This window comes from Lytechinus pictus, chromosome 15 (genome assembly GCF_037042905.1).
Source record: "Lytechinus pictus isolate F3 Inbred chromosome 15, Lp3.0, whole genome shotgun sequence".
NCBI classification, from domain to species: Eukaryota; Metazoa; Echinodermata; class Echinoidea; order Temnopleuroida; family Toxopneustidae; genus Lytechinus; species Lytechinus pictus.
This window is the reverse complement of record NC_087259.1, coordinates 27,982,673-28,003,833: the sequence shown is the minus strand read 5'-3', so window position 1 is coordinate 28,003,833 and position 21,161 is coordinate 27,982,673. Positions and strand designations below refer to the sequence as shown.

Here is a 21,161-nt window from a genome sequence, read left to right as displayed (position 1 = left end):
TTTTGCTAAATGTATAAATACACTCTCATTCCATTGCCATGGCAACCAAATAATACCTAATTTGGTAAAAAAAAGAAATAACATGGTAAAAAAAGAAATAACATGGTAAAAAAAGACAATGGCGAGAAATACAATAAAAGCGACCTACATGTAATCTACATGCGTTGGGTTTTTACCACTCATTTAGAACAAAAACTACTTTAAGTTCTGCATGAGTTTATTGGAATGATAGGAATTGATTTTGCCTTGAGAAAGCTTGAATTTCAAGATAAATATCAATATTGCAAATGGCCCGTTGCCATGGTAACATCTTATTTTTCTCAGAAAAGAACAAATTTTGATAAAAACATATTGAGTCACATTTTTTTCGTTCATTTCCGCTAAGTTTAGGTTGCTAAAAATAAATATGCTTGTTGGTATATATGTAAGTACCATCTCAGACCATTGCCATGGCAACCAAATACCAACTTATTTGGTAAAAAATAACATGTTGAAAAAGGTAATGGTGGGATGTACAGTAAAAACGAACTGATCTACATGACCAAAACCAAAAACAAAACCAAAATTACGTAATTATTCTGCATGAATTCATTAGAATGATAAAAATTGATGTTCCCTTGGCAACGCTTGATTTTATCAATAAATATCAATGTTGCAAATGGCCTGTTGTCATGGTAACGGCTCCTGTTACACCAGAAAAGTTTTAATAAAAATATGTAGAGTACGATTTTTCTTTCATTTCCGCCAAAGTATACACGTAGGTTGCTAAACATTGATAGTCTTGTTGCTGCTGCTTTGGTAGTGGTTAATTAATTTGATTTTATATGGTAAATATCAATGTTGCAAATGGCCTGATGCCGTGGTAAACATCACTCCTCGCAAAGTTCCCTTCTGCAGACTTTCAACCTGAAGAAAGTAAACTGTGAGCAGTTTGCCATAGATCTGGATACATATCTTCAGAACCTCCCTGCACTCCCTACTCATTACGACACATTTTTAGAGCTGCTGAAGAAATCATCAAGGAAGAATATTCCACAAGAATGCCGTACAAGCTATACTCAGGGCCGGCAGAAACACCAGATTCGGATCCTTGGGAATGACTCTACAAAGTCCCAATTTAGGTCCCAAGTTACTGCCGGCCAAGTGGCCAACCAGCTTCTAGTGAACATGTAGCCAAGGTAACCCTCATAATCACCCGCGAAGATCCAACCTAAAAGTGTGCGGACAGCCTGCCAAGAGTCATCTGAGTTCACAAGACCTTTCAGCATGAACGACTTGTGCAATGCTATCAAAGCAATGAAGATCAGCAAGGCAGTTGGATTGGATGATGTCCTCGATCTGTGAGCAGATGAAACATCTTGGACCTGTTGCACTCCAACAGCTGCTTGACATGCTAAACTACTGTCTGAGTGAAAGCACAATGCCAAACTTATGGAGGAAATCAAGGGTAGTTGCCTTACTCAAGCCAGGCAAAAAACCAGCCAACGCAAAAAGCTACCGGCCCATATCTCTGCTTTGTCACACATACAAGATCTTTGAAAGGCTCCTACTCAACCACATTGCTCCCTTGGTGGCTGAGCTCCTCATTCCAGAACAGGCAGGATTTAGGCCAGGAAAGTCCTGTACTAGTCAACTGCTGAATCTGGTACAGTACATTGAAGATGGTGGCTTCGAGGAAGGGTTGATAACTGGAGCAGCCTTTGTTGACCTTATTGCAGCTTATGACACCATCATCTCATATCAACAGTTTTTGTGAATCTCAGTGGTTCCAGTAGCAGATGGCTGACACTCAAAAGGTCTCCCACAAGGAAGCATTATCGTCCCACTCTTTAGCATCTACACAAATGACCAACCAATCCACCAAATAATGAGAGCTACCTGTACGCTGATGACATTTGCATTGCTTCACAGAAACAGTCCTTTAAAGAGATGAAAAAGCACTCAGCAATGCTCTGGTAGGCCTGACTCCTTACTACGCTGCAAATCATCTCTGGGCAAATCCAGAAAAACCCAACTCAGTGCTTTTCACCTAAAAAAACAGACTAGTAACTAAGGTTCAGATGGTATAGAAAATGGTTGGAACACACCAGTAAGCCAATCTACCTTGACGCCACCCTAGACAGTTCCCTTACCTACAAAGACCATGTTTCCAAGACAAAGGCTAAAGTTGGAGCAAGGAACAGCATCCTGAAGAAGCTTGCCAACATAAAATGGGAACAGATGCCAAAACCATCCTTGCGACAGCTCTTGCTCTATGCTACTAGACAGCGGAGTATGCAGTCCCCATCCGCTTTAGGTCATCACATGCTGCAAAGATTGATGTAGACCTGAATGCTGCTTGCAGAGCAATTACTGGCTGCGACAAAACAAGAGCAGATGATCTCTACCTACTGTGTGGTTTTGCCCATCCACACATCAGAAGATAGGTGTCAGCAAAGGTGGAAAAAAACAAGCAAGAAGATCACCCTCTTCATCCACTCTTTAACTATGAACCTGCCAAAAAGAGATTCAAAACATGATGTAGCTTCCTTCACTAGACTGATTCCCTTGATGGCTCTGCTAACAATCAAAGGGTCATCCTATGGTCCAACCATCTACAGTCTGTGACGCACAAGCTCTCCTATGGACATAGCGAATCACTTCCTAGGTTCAAGTGAGAATGTGGAGTGTAAAGATCTGTTTTTGACCATTTGTGCTCTAATAAATTTTATTAAAAAATAGCAAGTATGCCAATTTTTTAAGAGTTTGTGAAATTAGGGAGAATTCAGCTAGAGACCATTTTGAGAATATTTTGGGCCATTTGGCCTAGTAATCTGACAGAAATATTGATTTAGGCCAAAGTTTTCAAGAGATTGACATGTGACATCTATTTGCTGAATTTAATTACCCCCAACTTCAAACTCCAAGGTGGCTGCCAATTTAAGGGTCACAAATGTCTATATTTTAAAGCTATTGGTTAATGGGATAAAATAAATTTGCCAATCACATTCATGTATAATGTGTTTCTGGACAATTAATTGTATGAAGAAAAACTGACCATGAAATTCGTATAAAAACTTTGAAATGGCTGCTGGAAACCATTTTAAAAAGAAATTTTGGGTGGATTTTGTTATAAAGCTGATAAAAATATTATAAAGAATGAGTTTTATAGGGGAAAAGGAAAATCAAAATCTTAAGTCTATTTGATGAGTTGAAGTGATCTTGACCTCCTGAACAGTGATAGACTTTAGTATAATTAAAATATCCAGAGTGGCTGCTGGTGGCCAGTTTGAAAAAAAAATGAATTTGGGTTGGTTAGTGCTATAAATCAGCTTTTTAAAATAGCAACATGGGGATTTTTGAGGTTAGGAAATTAAAATCTGAAGTCTACACAGTTTAACTGACCTAAACTTGACCGCCTAATCAGAGATTACCGCCATGAAAAATTCAAACTGACAGCTGCCTGTCATTTTGAAAAATGGCAACTTTAGGGGGTGATTCCATTTTGATAGAGAGTTGTTCAAAATATTTATTTGGGGTTTTAGAGTCAAGAAATCAAAATGTGAACTACCTTTGACATACTGACCTTGCCTTTAAAACGAATCGCGGTCGGTAGCCATTAAGAAAAAAGGGTCATGGGTTGCAATATGGCGTTCCTCAGGGTTTTGTACTGGGACCTTTACTTTTTACTTCGTATTTATAACCACTTGGGGACACTTTGAACTGGTGTTCAGCTGCCTAGATATTAGTCACTACAGTCCATTTAGAATCGAGCAGTCGGTACCATTTCAACGGCCAGAAAGTATGATCATGTGTTTCCTTTGTTCAAAGAGATTCACTTGCTACTGGTCAAAAACAGAATTATAGAAAAAATTGCTTTGTTTACTTGTCCATTAATAACCTGACACCACAATACATTTCATGCTGGGTTTTGGTTTACAGACCCTTTTCTATCCCCCAACTTAGGTCAACAGTGCATAAGTTTCACTAGTCCCAATATTCAAAATCCGTTCATGTCCTTCTGTACAATTGTTTTTTTAAAGCTTACAAACCTATGAATTTTATTTGTAACACCCACTTTATGTATTGAAAGCACTTGGAAAGTAGAATTATTCATTTGTATGATAATAAATAAAATATAGTATTTGTATAGTGCTCCTATATTACCCCGGCTAAGCTAGACTATCGCATCCGGTGCTCACAGCTTTTTAAGGACTTACTTCCTGCAGGTACCCATTTACCTCACCTGGCTTGAGTGCAGCACAATATGGATAAATTTCTTACTGAAGGAAAACACACCCTGGCTCGGAATCGAACCCATATCCCTCAGTAGAAAGTCTTAACCACTAGACCACGACGCCCCCCCCCCACAATTATATTGGAAAGTGCTTTGAGCATGTTTACATGAAGAAGTGCTATAAATGTTGAAATGTATGTATTCATTTTAATAGAAAGCTGTTCAAGATAATTTAACTCCAAAGTTTATTTGGCAAATTGGCATAATCCTGGCCTCCTATTAGATATAACTGACCTTTTGAGGAAACAAAGGTTAAATTCTTCCATTTTTTAATGTAGACTCAATATGGGACTTTCATGAAAATCCCATTCATTTAATAATAGAATCCTAAGGCTTTTTTTTAACCTCAGAAGACCCTTGACCTTCACCTAGTGACATGACATCTAATTATCTTGAAAATTAATAAACCTAAGTAAATTTTTTGATGTTGATACCACAGTACAGTCAAAGTTCATTGACCATAAATTTAACCTGAAACTCATGCACAATGATGTGATAGTTGAATACCTTTATGTCCAACTTGAAATAGATTTATATACGCACTCTCAAAGGTTTTCCTTTTCAGAAACTTGATGAGATTCAATGATGATAATACAACATGGTCAAACTTTTGGTGATCGTAAAATACCTCAGACCTTGATCATATGACCTGAAACTTGTGCAATATGATTAATTATATTTAATGATTACCCAATGTTTTGTTGAAATATCATAATATAGATCCATATATATTTCCAAAATTATTATAATATTTATAAGTTTACTTTTTCAAAATGGACGCCACTTGCCAATTTTGTTATGGCAATAATCTCAGATTAGGAGGTCAAGACCACGTCACCTCCTGACAGATTTAAAATTTTCATTCATCAAGTGTATGCCCCCCTATTATATTTAACACTTTTAAAAAAGCACAAATCACCCAAAATCACTATACTCAAAATGACTATCTGCGGTCATTTTGGAGTTACAATACTGGATTTCATGCAGAATAAGTACAATTTTTCTTCAAAAATTGTCCAGCATTATAATGAGTGTAATTGGATAATTTATTTGAGTACATGTTATGTGGATTGGATTTAATTCTAAATTAAAAATGGCCCAAGAGAGTATTTTTACATTAACAAGCATATGTATGTTGAGCACCCTAAAACTAGGGGAAATGAAAGAGAAATTTGAAGTTTTCTTCAACTTTGTAAGTTTCTGAGAAAAATAAGATGTTACCATGGCAATGGGAGGTTTCCAACATTCATATTTATATTTATATTAAATGCAAGTGTTACCAAGGCAACATCAATTTTTTTTCTTGATGAACTCATGCAGACCACTTACTGTATTCTTTGTTCAATATTTAATGGTTCAAACCTTACGCATGTAGATTGTGATTTTCATGGTATTTCCCACCATTATCTCCCCCATGTTGTTTGGTTGCCATGGCAATGGCCTAATATGGTATTTATACATTTAGCAACAAGCACATATAGATCTAGCATCATATAATTAGGGGAAATGAAAGAAAATTCAGATTCTACAATATTTGTTATCAAATGTATACTTTTCTGAGAAAAAATAAGCTGTTACCATGGCAACGGCCAATTTGCAATATTGATATTTATCTTTAAATTCAAGCATTGTCAAGGCAACATCAATTCCTATCATTCCAATAAACTCATGCATAACACTTATGTAGTTTTTGTAGTAAATGAGTGGGAAAAACCCAACGCATGTAGATTACATGTAGGTCGCTTTTATTGTATTTCTCGCCATTGTCTTTTTTACCATGTTATTTATTTTTTTTACCAAATTAGGTATTATTTGGTTGCCATGGCAATGGAATGAGAGTGTATTTATACATTTAGCAAAAACCACTCCTATGTTTAACACCCTAAATGCAGGGAAAATGAAACAAAACACAGATTCTACAACTTTAAATCAAAATTTTAACTTTTCTGGAGGAAAAATGAGCCGTTACCATGGCAATGGGCCAATTGGAACCATTTTGATGATCTTAAATATTTTGAATTTCATTTGCATTTAATTGGAACCTTGAATTCAATCAAATGGCTAATTTATATCATGTTTATCTACCATTTACAGGGGAATACATGCTATTTTTGAGAAATTAATCCGTTGCCATGGCAACAGTCGAAGACGGCATTTATAAATTTGGCAACAAGCAGATTCATATTCAGCACCCTCAAAATAGGGGAAATAGCACAAAAAATCAGATTCTACAGAAAATTTTTGGTAACCTTAAATATTATGACGAGGAGCTGTGTACTATATCCTGTGGGTAGATTTACAAAGACATCTCGTCCTTTCAGTGCAGAGTTAATTTCATCGACTTGCAAATCCTTAAATCGGTCAATATTCAGCATTTTAGAGTCATATTCAGCGCTCTTTGATATTTCGTCGTCACTCTTCGCCAAGAATCCAAGGGTCGCCATTCAAGATGAGCTCATGAATATTTAATATGACGTCATAGCAGCTCGCGCTCTCATTGGATGATTTTCACCGACCAGTTTTTGGTCGGTGAATTGGTAAAAACAATAAAAAACAAAAGAAAGTCGGTGAAATTTGGGTCAGATGTCAAGAGGCCCTGTCTCGCGGCGCTCTGCTTCGCTCTCTCCCTTGCTTTGCCATGTTCGCTCGGAAAGCAGCCGACAGGGCCTCGACAAGAGGCTAGGCGCTGGCTGGCTGTGCGTGCTTGCTTCAAAAAGGCAATTTTCACAGGAATCCCTCGGCCCTCAGAGACTTTAAACAGGCCACATATAACTAAGTCTTTACAGGGCCAGGCAAGCTCATCTTCCACTACTGCAGCCCTTTCCCCCTCTGGACAATAAAGGTTTTTTCATGTTGAATGCATTCTTTTAATGAATCATTTTATGTTCTACTGTATTGCCTGAAGCTTGAACTTATTTTTTTAGTCAATGACAGACAATTCATGAAATCTCTCTAATGTGCATTTAATCTATGTGCCAAAAGTTTTTATGGTTTAGACAGCTGTCGGATACTATCAAATGTTGTTTCTTAATGAGTTTTGCTACCCAAAACTCCCGTCCGTGTGACATTTCGCCGTGCGCTCCCTCACAAAATCATACCTCCGCGAAATCTTCTGGATTCTATCATCCCAATGTTGGCAGCTCTGTGTAAGCCTATTAAACAGTGCTAACAGTCAGTGAGCCCATTCACATCTTTCAGATTGTGAAGTCAGAACATGTATTTCAATGTGTGAGTAATGCATTGTTGTAACATTAGGCATCGCTGTCACATTACTGGTTGTAACATGGCCTCTGTTTTAGCGTATTGTTAGCGCTATTAAGAACGTTTCTGTGCGGCCTGACAATAAACATCCCAGCCACTCTGTAATATAAACCAGTTAGATTGGTGATGACCATTAGATGCACTTGTTAATCATCACACCTGTTTTAATAGCTTTTTTCTCTCATCTTTCACTAACATGATCTCTCTACTAATGGTGTGCTAATATCAACTTGAGTGTCAGTTTATCCCGGGGGGGGGGGGGGGGGCATTTACATTGACAAGTGGATACCATGCGCGACGAAAAAAACATGTGAAAAGGATGTCTTTTTCAAGATAGGGCATGTTACATACGTAACGTAATAAGGGTGTCAAAAACACTAAAATAATGAAAAAAGGGTATCCCCATGGTCGTGCATGGTATCCACCCGTCAATGGAAGTGCCCCCCCCCCCCCGGGCAGTTTATACAAGTGTAAGAGAGAAATATGACAACCTTTTTAAAAGTACACATAATTGGTAGGCCTACATGTATGTATTATGGAACCATCTCCCCCTGTTCTGCATTGATGTGAACTTCAATAAAAACTTGCATGATTTAATTTGATTTTGTGACAATTTAATGGAAGCCCTGGAATAAAACAACTCAAAACTATGGCACTAGAGTGTCATTGTGACAGCAATTCTGTCTCCTGCATCAATACAATATATTGAGCATAATTTCTAGTTTGATTGAATTGGTCCTTGTACTATAAATCTAATTAATTGTGGAGGACTGGAGGTATTGTTTGTACTGTTGAACATAATGCACTGTGCCATGTGTGTTTTCATGGGGATTTCCCTTACATCTAATCTGCATTGTTAGTATGATCTTCATTATATCATGGACCTACTACGCTGACAGAGTAGTAGGTCCATGATTATGTACAAACTTGTGTTCTTTTACGTTTTCTTCGTCTTTTAACTTCAGTTTAAAGTCTACTGTAGCCTATATGATATTCTTTCAAGCTTGAAGACTTTATTTGCATGTTTCCTGTGGATTGCTGTTTTATATTTCACTCACTGCTGTGGATCACCGGTTAATGTGGTTTCTTTTTTAAAATTTTTGATTTTTGTCATTAAATGAGGAAGTTTGGGGGTGAAAATCGTTTAATGTAGAAATATTTACTAAATATGGTTATGAATGAATAGAGTATAATAGATGAACTTTATATTGAACATGTGCCTTTACATGTACATGTATGTCTTCATATTAACTGTTCATAGAGGGTGAGGCAATCCAGTTTGCACATACAGTACATGTACATGAAGATTTTCCTTTATCTAGAGCACCAACCAGTTAGACCTACATTATAAACAATGCTTTATTTATTAAGTGGATAAACAAATTAAAGTAAGTAAATTAATTAATCAATCAGCCTAATCAGATCCTTTAGTAATTGTAAAATTAATTAAAAATGAATGATGGGTTGTAAAATTTAATGCGATTGAATTAATAAATACACAAATACATTTAATTAGAATGAATATGTAAGTTGAAATGTACATGAAAGTTAATAGAATTATTTTAGAATTACAATTTACATACCGGTACATACCCTCTGTTGTCTCGAATTTAGTGCACATGTATGTGAAATCAATGCAAAATGTGGACAAACAATTTAAGTTTTTTTTTTTTTTTTTTTGGGGGGGGGATCATCCGGGATGCTGGGGAGTGAGTGGTGACACACTTGGCATCGTATCCTATAAATCCAATGTATATGATTCAGGATTGATTAGAAAGAAGAAAAAATATTTTAATATTTCCTTCTTTTTTTTGAAAGATAATAATTTGCAACTTTTATACCAATCTACTCTTTATGGAATGCAGTACATGTACATAAGAAAATAGGGTATCATTTTGAAATACAAGTAGATAATGAATAAGAATTATGTGTCATACAATCACCCTACATTCTAATTAAAACACTTTTCTCTAAATGTTTTCTCCCATTTCATTGCTCCATTATCTACAGAAACAGATTTATTTGGTTAAAAAATATGAAAATACATGTATCTCCAAATATTATCCAGTGACCTTCTACATGTACTGTAGTTTGTCCCTAACCATGGACTAAGACTGAGTCATGTCTACAAATATTTCAATTGTCCCATGACTTCAAATCACCCAGGCCATAATCACTTTTAAATTCCAGCATGGCTATTATTGTTACCAACAATAGAATATATTTCAACGTATTCTTTAGAGCATGTGATCTGTAAAATTTTCAAATGAATATTCCACCCCAAAAAAGGAGAAGGAAAAAAAGTTTACAATAAATATTTGAGCCCAGGATGTCCTGAATATGCTTGATTTCGAAGGTCGTTAAAAAGGAAACCAGACGTTCTATTTTCTTTTTGATCCTGTATAAGTTCATGAGTTCATTTTATATTTTTTTTAAATTCTTTATTCTTTTTTTTTTATTCTAGGACTAACCCAGATCATCTGTATGAGGCTTTCTTTGAAGTAGCTGCTCCAAGTGATGATAACCCTGGTGAGTATAGAGGTTTTATTTGCTTTACAGTAATTTGATTAAATTTACTTGTGAATCAATTCATGTATCTATTTAGAAATGTTTAGGTTTTTATCTATTTATTCTTTGATTGATTAATTAATTCATTCATTCATTTGTTCATTCATTTATTCATTCATTCATTCATTCATTCAGCCCTTTGTTCAGCCATTTAGTCATTTATTTGATAAATTAATTGTTCATTTATTATTCTGTTTCTTCATGAAATTATTTACTATTTATGGTCTTTTATTGGGATTGGAGATCATTAGTATATTTCAGCATGTGAAAATTAAATTCTTCTTTTACCTTTGAAATAATGATACAAATGATGATTATGATGGTGACTTATAATGATAATGAGTATGCAGCCTCTACTTGCTCAGCTGGTTACGTCTACCTTAAACCATTGTTCTGCGCATGCTTGCTTGTAACAAACAACAATAAACACTAATATAATTTTTTATGTAAAACCTTTCACTTTCAGCACCCCATATTGTAGCTACATTTCCACCCACCTTTCATGATGAGGTGGCTGCCAAGGAATTACCGAGGTTCTGTTTTCCTTGTGATCTTAGCAGGTATGTACAGTCTTACCTCACTCTACCAATTACAGGTTAACAACTTCAGGGATAAAATAATAATATTTCACTCCCTTAATTGGCAACAATTGGCATCGCTTATGATTTTTTTTTACCTTATGGCTAGTACATGTAGTTTTTTAAAATCGCACCCTGTGTGGATATAAAACACAAGTCAAAACAAATTACCATTGCAAAAAATTTAATCATTGCCTTTTTTTAAAGCGATTTTCTGTAAAAATATATGCGACTTTATGTATCTTTGCTTTAGCGCCTATATGGCCGCTCAGCTACAGCTAGGGTAATAGTAATATAGCAAGTATATTTCAGCGCCTTGAGCACATAATCAATGTGGATTTGGCGCTTTAGAAATACTCTATATTATTATTATTATTATGTGTAGATCTACTGTATAGTGTATGAACCGTATTTGAAGTGATATCAAGGTTTTCAGTAATAATGATTTTTTCTCTCTCTTTCTGATCATATTTAAGTGATCATATTCCCTTGTTTATGTGCTAGCATTCAGCATTAATACTGATAAGAGATATTGTAGAAGTATGTAATGACTGGCATTCTCATTTACTCCAGAAGTCAAAAGACTAATCATTGTCAATAATTCATTTATAATGGTAAACAAACCAGATGGACAATCCAATGACCGTGTTGATGATGTTTACAGAGATGATCAAGGACACTCGTTAACACTTAATTAATCCTCATGGTACGTGTGACAATTCATTGTTCACACTTACAGCTATTAATTTGCATTGTACATGTAAGGGTCTATATGAATAAGACCTTCCCAATTATTTTTTTTACAGTATAGAGCAGCCTCAAGCTGCTTCAGGCTCTCTAGATAACCTAAGTTGATGTGCTTTTGCGCTTTAGTTAGGCATTGATTCCCATCTCAAGGTCCTTTGGAGAGGAGTATGAGCCATCAGTCTTCTAGTTTGCTTATTTGCAAGCATACAATTGATTTCTGAGTATTACAATTTTATATGACGAAAAACATGTAGACCGAACCTGTAAACAGTGCTTTTAATTTTGTGTATCTGGGCATAGTATGTAGGTCATTCATGTTTGTGCAATTAATCATTGATGTACAGAGTGATAAGAGGCGATGCTTTTTGGCGTTACCCTGATTCCAAGGAACAATATCCTGCATCAGTAGTCCCGTTTGCCTGTTGCCATGGTTACAAAATAACAATGGCATTAGAAAGTTGAGTTTCACCTGCTCAGCTATTCATGCACCAAGATGAAGATTCTGTATTATAATTATGAAAAAATGATTTTTTATTTTTATTAGATTTTTTATAATTCATGATTTGTTTAATTGCTTTAGTTTTAAACTATGCAACGTAAATAATATTGTAAAATGAATCATGTACAGTACATGTAAATAATGATGATTCTGGTGTGAATACCCATGAAATAAAGAATGAATAACTTTCAATATCCGTTTGGGGGGGGGGGGTGGGGAGCTGCAGGGAGAGGTGGGGCTATCAAACACAAATGTCCTTCCATTAGGGGGATTAGAGTCTAAATCACCTTGTCTATATTTTTTGGTCCACAATGGAGTTTTTCTGTGGTTTGGTATTAAAGCCTACATGCATCATGAATGAACTATTCCTGTCGTCACTGTGTGCAGTGCCCTTTTATATGTACATCATACGTAGTGTATGTTGAAATAGATATAGGGCCTTGACATCGTTTCGAGACTTCACAGCTTGAATTTGGCAAAGAGCACAAGTTGAAGGCTGAAGGAAATACTCTGACTCATGTTTCTATAGGGGGAGGGCAGAGAGAGGGGAAGAGAGGGAGAGAGTCAGAGAGAGAGATAGAGAGACAAGTACAGAGAAAGAGAAAGATAGAGAGACAGAGGAAGAAGGGAAATTCCAACATGTAATATATGGTGTCGTAGCATCATATATGTAGTTAAAATTTAACAGTATTCAAACAGTTCTTGCTGAGTTTATCAGACAAAAATATTGCATTTTATAGACAAGAGAAATATGATATTTTATTAAACAATGAAATAGAGAAAATTCCTTTCTTGTGCATAACAGACATGAAATGTCATGGACATGAATGGCAGATCCATGATGCTGGAATTTCCCAGAAAGAGAAAGAAAAAGGAAAAGATCAACCCTACACATATCACCAGGTGTCTGAAAGTTTCTTGAAATCCACAGGGTAGATTACATTTAATTGATGAAGGGATCGAATGTTTGAATCTTTAGTCATTGAGAGGAAGAAAAAGGGAGGGGGTGAAGGGAGATGTAAGTTGTGTTGGATGGGACAGAAATAAATGGTGCATGATAAAGATCCTGAGAGGTGAGAAGGGGGGGGGGAGTAATCATTGAGAGAGAAAAAAGGAGAGTAGGTGGAGGGAGATTATAACTTGTCTTGGTAGGAACAGAAATTTGAAAATAAATGGTGCATGATATAAACCCATGGAGGAGAGGGGGGGGGGGGTACATCCAACTCCAAGGAGTTCTTGACTATTTAATACTCGTCACATCTATTGAATGCAAGAGAAGGCAGACTTGTAACTAACACATGCATACATTAGGAATCACTGCTCTCAGTCGTTTTTTATTTATGAATAATATGCTATACCGCAGATGCTTTGCTTTGAATACCCCCCAACAATGAGCAGGAAATAAAGGCTAGAATGTATTTGTTCAGGGTGATTCACATAATAACCAGACAGACCATGGACATGTATTGTTCTATACAGACTGTAGAGGATCTATTTTTCAACCATTTAGAACCAGGGACCCTGTTTCATTAACCTTGCTAAGATAGAATCTAATGTTATAAACTACTGAAATCCTGCAATATGATTGGCTAAGCCTAAGAGCAGGTTTCCCACCCCATGTACATCAAGATGTGTCACCGAATTTGAAAATAATATGCAACATTTATTCTCAAGAATGTAATTTTTAGTTTTCAGTTTGATCAGAAGTTGATCGCATTGTTGCATGACATGAATGTATTGAAATAGGTTATTATTTACTTGTACATGTAGATTTGACTTCATTCCAAAATCAATTTATATTTGGTTATTTTTAATCATGATTAAAAAAAACAAATCAATTGATGGTGCATGTAATACACATCTGTGGTTGATATGAGTACACGTAGGAGTTTGTTTATGTAAACAGTACATGGAACCATCTACCTCCACGATGGAACAAACTCTTTATGAAATATTAGGCCTACTAGGAAGTGGGTATCAAATTATTAGGCACAACAATTATTCTGAAAAACAAGTTCATTTGACATTTTGCCATATGAAAGCATGTGCCAATATGGTACATAAAATGTAAACAAACAGTTTTGTAGTGCTCAGTGAACGCTACTAAGGGTCTATGGGCTAATTCTGTAATACAACGTCCTCAACATATTTTCTGCTTGCTTTTATTTGCAAAGCATGAACATTGTACTTTGGAATCTAAATGAGGACACTCTCTCTTTGTATGGCTTTTATATTTGTTTTCGTGTTTTTTTTTAAATTAAAGTAGAGGTTCTAGGCAGGTCCTTCTAAAAAAAATTGTACATTGGTACTACAGGGAGCTACATGTAGGTTGTTATTGTCTGACAAGTTCTGATATCTGGCAACTTTCTTTGGTTTTAATTGGTTGAGATTCATAGGTGTCTGATTGTTACTGTGGTAACTAAAACTGTCTAATGATGAGAACTTGTTAGCACTGAACAATTTTCATGAAATAGTTTTGTGGTCTTACTATAATATAATTGGGTGTTATAATTTTATTTTGAAAATGAATTGCACATCTTATCATTTTTCATAGGAATACATTTTAACGTGAAATGTACGAACGATGTATGAATGATGATATCTAGTGTTTTAATTTTATCAATTACCACAGAGAAAGCAATATTAGTCATCACCTCCAGCTACATTGGCTGTCCCAACTATGCACGGGAAAGAAAATGACATTTGTACACAGTTTTCCCCATACATGTACATCAGGGTGCTACATAAGCACTTGCCCGATTGCCCGGGGCAAGTAAAAGTTAGAGTCGGGCAAGTGTTTTGAAGTAAAGACCAAAACTACTTGCCCGAATTGGGCAAGCAAAATTCTCACAGAAGAATGACCATAATTAGGGTCGATATGATATGATATTGACCCTAATTTTGGTCATGGCAGGCAGGATAAAATCACTTTGGAAAAAGAAATGCAATAACAAGGTAGATCAGTTCATGTCAAAAGAGAGAAAAAGTTCAATGGTTTATAAAATAACTGCACAATTTTCCTTTGAAGAGGTAAAGTTGTTTTTTTCCAAGGATTTTTTCGGGCAAGTGAAATAGATTTTTGGGCAAGTATATTCCAACTATTTAAAAATTTACTTGCCCGACTGGGCAAGTGCTTCTAAACAGTTATGTAGTACCCTGTACATGTATAATAATAATATTAGTAGTAACATAATAACATTGTGTCTCTAAGCGCTTTACATACATATTATTACCCCGGTAGACACTTCCTTTTCATATTCATGCATTTATGATAACAAAGACTATGGACCTTTTTTTTCTCATACTGGTCCATGAAATATAATCATGCCATGAGAATGTGAGCAGTGGTATAACATTAAAGTAATTTAGTATGTATTATCACCCGTATCAGACATCTGAGTTGGTCATTTACAAAACCGTATTTCCATGTATTTTATTATTATCAGGAAGGGATAGGTATATTGTTTGTATTGACTTTGCATGCACAGACGACGCAAAATATACCTTTGTATTTTCCCTGGTCTCACATCCGGGCCTTTGAGGATGCGAATGAAGTGATACGCTTCATAATGTTCCGCGCACCAACTCTACGTCATAATAAAAACAACGCTGGATCTGGGCGCTTGCAAGTACGTCATAATGGTAAAGTGCAGAGCCTAGACACTGATATTATCATGACACAACAGAACTCTATTCTTAAAAGATATCACTGTTATCATGATTTTTGTCTCACCTGCATAGCAGAGTGAGACTATAGGCGCCGCTTTTCCGACGGCGGCGGCGACGGCGACGGCGACGGCGGCGGCGACGGCGACGGCGGCGGCGACGGCGGCGGCGGCGTCAACACCAAATCTTAACCTGAGGTTAAGTTTTTGAAATGACAGCATAACTTAGAAAGTATATGGACCTAGTTCATGAAACTTGGCCATAAGGTTAATCAAGTATTACTGAACATCCTGCCTGAGTTTCATGTCACATGACCAAGGTCAAAGGTCATTTAGGGTCAATGAACTTAGACCATGTTGGGGGAATCAACATCAAAATCTTAACCTAAGGTTAAGTTTTTGAAATGTCATCATAACTTAGAAAATATATGGACCTAGTTCATGAAACTTATACATAAGGTTAATCAAGTATCACTGAACATCCTGCATGAGTTTCACGTCACATGACCAAGGTCAAAGGTCATTTAGGGTCAATGAACTTTGGCCGAATTGGGGTATTTGTTGAATTACCATCATAACTTTGAAAGTTTATGGATCTGATTCATGAAACTTGGACATAATAGTAATCAAGTATTACTGAACATCCTGCCTGAGTTTCATGTCACATGACCAAGGTCAAAGGTCATTTAGGGTCAATGAACTTAGACCATGTTGGGGGAATCAACATCAAAATCTTAACCTAAGGTTAAGTTTTTGAAATGTCATCATAACTTAGAAAATATATGGACCTAGTTCATGAAACTTATACATAAGGTTAATCAAGTATCACTGAACATCCTGCATGAGTTTCACGTCACATGACCAAGGTCAAAGGTCATTTAGGGTCAATGAACTTTGGCCGAATTGGGGTATTTGTTGAATTACCATCATAACTTTGAAAGTTTATGGATCTGATTCATGAAACTTGGACATAATAGTAATCAAGTATTACTGAACATCCTGTGCAAGTTTCAGGTCACATGATCAAGGTCAAAGGTCATTTAGGGTCAATGAACTTTGGTCAAATTGGGGTATTTGTTGAATTACAGCCATAAATTTGAAAGTGTGTTGGTCTAGTTCATAAAACTTGGACATAATAGTAATCAAGTATCACTGAACATCCTGTGCGAGTTTCAGGTCACATGATCAAGGTCAAAGGTCATGTAAGGTCAAAGAACTTTGGCCACGTTGGGGGTATTTGTTGAATTGCCATCATATCTCTATAAGTGTATTGGTCTAGTTCATAAAACGTGGAAATAAGAGTAACCAAGTATCACTGAACATCTTGTGCGAGTTATAGTAGTTTTCAAAATCAGCACTGCTGCTATATTGAATCGCGTGATGCAGGTGAGACGGCCAGAGGCATTCCACTTGTTGCTCTAGATATCTGATTTGGATGATAATAAAAATATTGACTGCCCTTCTTTCGGGGAACATCAAATATATTGCCCTTATGGCCTTAAAAGACCCATATTGCCCTCGTCTAAAGACTCGGGCCAATATGATTCTTTTGCTGGCAATATATTTGATGTTCCCCTCAAGACCAGTCAATATTATATAAATATTAATTCAATGATATTCAACACACTACTCTTATGGAATTCTTGGAATTAGCTTTACATGTACCAGTATACATGTTTAACAAATATCCACCTGCTACATCCATCTAATATCAGAAAATATCCCTCCCAATGTAGAAGCAAAGTGGTTTAATGTATTACCTTTATAATGTGATTTATTGAGATAGAGAACATAAAGCCTTTGAGTATGTAGAAAATCTACATGTACCCCATCAAATAATTGATTTGAATATGATAGAAAACAAAACACTGCACTGTAATATTGGATGTTTAAATCCAAATGGCTTATGATTTTTTTTTCCTTAATTTCACAAAACACAGATGATAAGCAAAACATGTCGTATCCCAATGAAGGATCCAATGAATCATGACCTCACACTTTAATTTCTTTTGTATTTTATTTTATAAGATATAGTTTTCAATATTTCCTCCAATATTGTCATTTGTCAGGCATGATTTTGTTTCTTAAAAATATGGGGTCATCGTTATAATAATGCATGACTCAATGTAGATTTATTTTATTCTCAAATCTAAAAAAAAAAAGAGAAAAGATTTGTATTTGATTTGGAAATTAAGATTGCAGAATAAAATCCCTTTTCAAACTGTAGGCCTAATGTACCATGCTGCAATGGATCTACATGATAGTTTATGTTAAATATAGCAAATACGGAAATAATAAATAATCTTCAGCTCTCTCCCTGGCCATAAATCAGCAAATATTGATTTATTATCTGATCATCGCTCATGCAACATATAACTTATCCAGGAACTTCATCAGAACAATTGCTGATCATGAAATAGCTGGCATGTCTATGTAAACTATCGGTTACATTCAAGTGAACATATATCATCCTGACAGGGTGGTAGGAATTAATTATTCAGTTTAAAGGGCTATTTTCATTTCAGAATTGGGGCTATTATTGAACTAATTTTAGCTGTTATTTTCATGGTGGGGGGGGGGGGGGCTACTTGTGGAGAAAAAAAATCACACAATAATTACAATCACAAATTTTGCATGTTTGTGTTGGACTTTGTCAATAGTTCTGCAGTGCACATTGGCTGTTAATGATGTATAATAAAAGATTCTTGAAAAAAAAAACAATGTTGCAGATTTGGGGCAATTCTGAAAAAAAAAATCCCACCCAAAGGATAAGGTAATTGAGGATATTTAGGGGCGATTTGACCTGAAATGGCCAGGCAAAGTCATCCATCTCCCTTGGTTACATGTATTTCCTACGTTGATCCTAGAATTGTGGTTTTGAAGGGGATTAGATTAAAATATAGTTGTGTTCAAGCACTCTTTTGCAGGTCATAAAAATAAATGTCTGTTTGAAGAAGGTTTGGTTGTGTCAAGGTACAGAACGATAGTCAGAACCCAAGTCACACAACTGACATGTCTAATTTGATTCTGCATTCTTTGGTTGATTGAAAATGCATTGTGACTGAGTTCGAAACGGGGGAGAATTCTGTTCAATTGAGTCTGTTTTAACAGACTATGCAATATTGTAGCCTTGTATTATGATCCTGTAAATCCTATTCAGCTAGTCTCTGAGCTCATGCAGGAAATATATCCACAAATTGATGACTTTGGGAAAAATGCATTGCAAAGAGGGCATTTTTCATAGCATTGTTTTTTGTTGTAGAAAAATGTATGTAGGCCTACAGTTAGTCCATTTGGAATGTATTATTCATTGTGGATTGTAAACATTTGGATATCTGATATCTATTTTTACCATTCCCATCAGGTAAAAAAAAAATTTAATCCATCTTGTAATATTTCACATTCCTCATTAACTGTGAAATTTCGTAGTGCCTGATAGAAGTACATATATGTAATGAAATTGTCATGTATTATAAAATTATAAACAATACCTTGACAGTATAATTGTATTTTGACTTTCTTTGGTCCCATTGAATATGACAACTACCATAGAAACAGTGCTCAACAGCCAATCAACATGAAGCCGTCCACGGTAGTTGTTTGGAGTTTACACACTATTAGCCTTGAAGTGGGGGCTTCAAGAATTCATGTGAAATAGCGGATTCATAGAGGCTGTTCTCGCTACGTTCCTAAAACTAGTTTACTGGAAACTAGTTTAACGGGTAGTGAGAACGGTCGAAGCGATCTTCCAAACCAGTTTGGAAAACCACCTCGCGATGTGGTTTTCAAGATCACTTTGCCTCATTAAACTGGTTTTAGCGTAAGTGAGGACACAACCATTGTTCGGGAAGTGATCTTCGCACATTTTGAGCGCGCTACTCCACATGACAGGTGTAGAATGCTTATGCTGCGGTTTCAAATTTCACGCGCAACGTGTCACCCCACTGAGAGCGTTTCCATAGCAACAAGAGCGCTTTACGTTAAGTGATTTTGAAAACCACTTTTGTGTGATCAAGTGGGAACGCTAGCAAAGCAATCTATCAAACTGGTTTCCTGAATTGGTTTCCAGTAAACTAGTTTTAGAAAGCGTAATGAGAACGGCCTCATACACTAACCTAGCAACACATGGGACTAAGCATACATTGCACCCCCCATCCCCCCCCCCCAATTTTAGTTATTGTGAATTAATTCCGTATTCAAATATAATACTTCCATCAAATTTTATTTCTTTATTAGGTACAATCCTGCGGGTCAACTCTTCACATTTGTTCTGACTGGGATAGATAATTTACAAAGGTTTGGTTTCTGTAGACATCCTCCGGGAGCTAAGACAGCAATATGCATCCTCAGGTGTGTATGCTCTCCATCCGTTAATTGCCACTCGGTCTATATTTACACCAAGTTTGTCTGGTAATATTTTTCTAATTGCCATTTAGCCCACTTTTGTTTCTGTTTCTGGTAACTCCCGTAGGAACTCGACAGGACAGCATTTTGCTGGTAAACACTAAGCTGGTATATAACCAATTACCTAGGAAACAATTAACGTCTAGGTTAATCAGTCATAGTGGCTGACCTTATAGACAACAGATGTTACTCTCAGGTCTTTTTATCAAAGTGGAGACAATGGCAGAACTCACAACTTTGCTATTATGAGTCCAATGCTCTAACCACTGGACCACATGACCAGTTTGTCTAATTACCTATGTTTAATTTATGGATGAACTGTTCTCATTTGACAAAGTATAAAGTAGACGAAGTGGAGACTGAATGACATACAGACCAATTGAGTATTAGACCAATGGAGTTTTGGACTAAATTGATGGTAGACCAAGTGGGTTAAGCCATGATGATATTAGACAATCTGAGAACTAGAATGTCTGCTTCTAGACCAAGTGGATACAACATCTTTGTCATGCATGCATGAAACGATTTTAAAAACAATTTGTACAGTTGTATATTCTTGCATTGGGGTATATATTTTTTTGAGTTGACGGAAATGAGTGAACTCTGGTCCTAAAATGATGAACTCTATTTTTATTCATTGGTAATTACTCTCATTTCCAATAAAAGTGCAAATGATACATTATCTGCTCTGAAGACTTCCCATAGATTTTGAAAATATCTTAATCAATAACCATTTATTATTATTTCACATTATCTTTTATCGTTTTTTGTCATCACCACACCTGTAGTTACTTGCCATGGTTTGACATCTTCTATAAAATACTCAATAAGCTTGCTAGTCTGAAGAGTAGCTGTGAACCTGCTGCTACCGCCCTCTTGGACCAACTTCATAAAGTCAGTGTACCCGGCCCCGGTAAACAACTCAGAATCACAGTTAGCGAAGGTAGTAACACATCGGTAAGTTCATACTTCTATGCTTTCAGCATTTTTGTATTTGTGGAAAGACAAAGAAAAGTTTTGTTAATGATGGAAAGCATCATTGTGAGCCGTCAGCCTTTCCATGATATTTGGGAAGATTATGAAAAAAAAAAACATTTACTGCAAATTTTTTTTGAGTATTGTGGTCCAATGGATTTGTCTTGTGACTTTGAAACAGAGGGCCG

General features: G+C 36.0%; 1 protein-coding gene across 1 annotated transcript in view; it reads left to right on the top strand.

Annotated features, from left to right (window-relative positions):
* The first annotated feature begins 1,327 nt into the window (after positions 1-1,327).
* Positions 1,328-21,161, top strand: part of LOC129277530 (DENN domain-containing protein 1A-like) — a 54,086-nt gene continuing 34,252 nt past the window's right edge. Inside the window, exons 1-5 of the mRNA XM_064110058.1 lie at positions 1,328-1,752; positions 10,002-10,066; positions 10,572-10,665; positions 19,831-19,944; positions 20,787-20,955. Of these exons, the coding sequence (XP_063966128.1) occupies positions 1,328-1,752; positions 10,002-10,066; positions 10,572-10,665; positions 19,831-19,944; positions 20,787-20,955 (867 nt within the window). The remainder of the gene's footprint in view (positions 1,753-10,001; positions 10,067-10,571; positions 10,666-19,830; positions 19,945-20,786; positions 20,956-21,161) is intronic.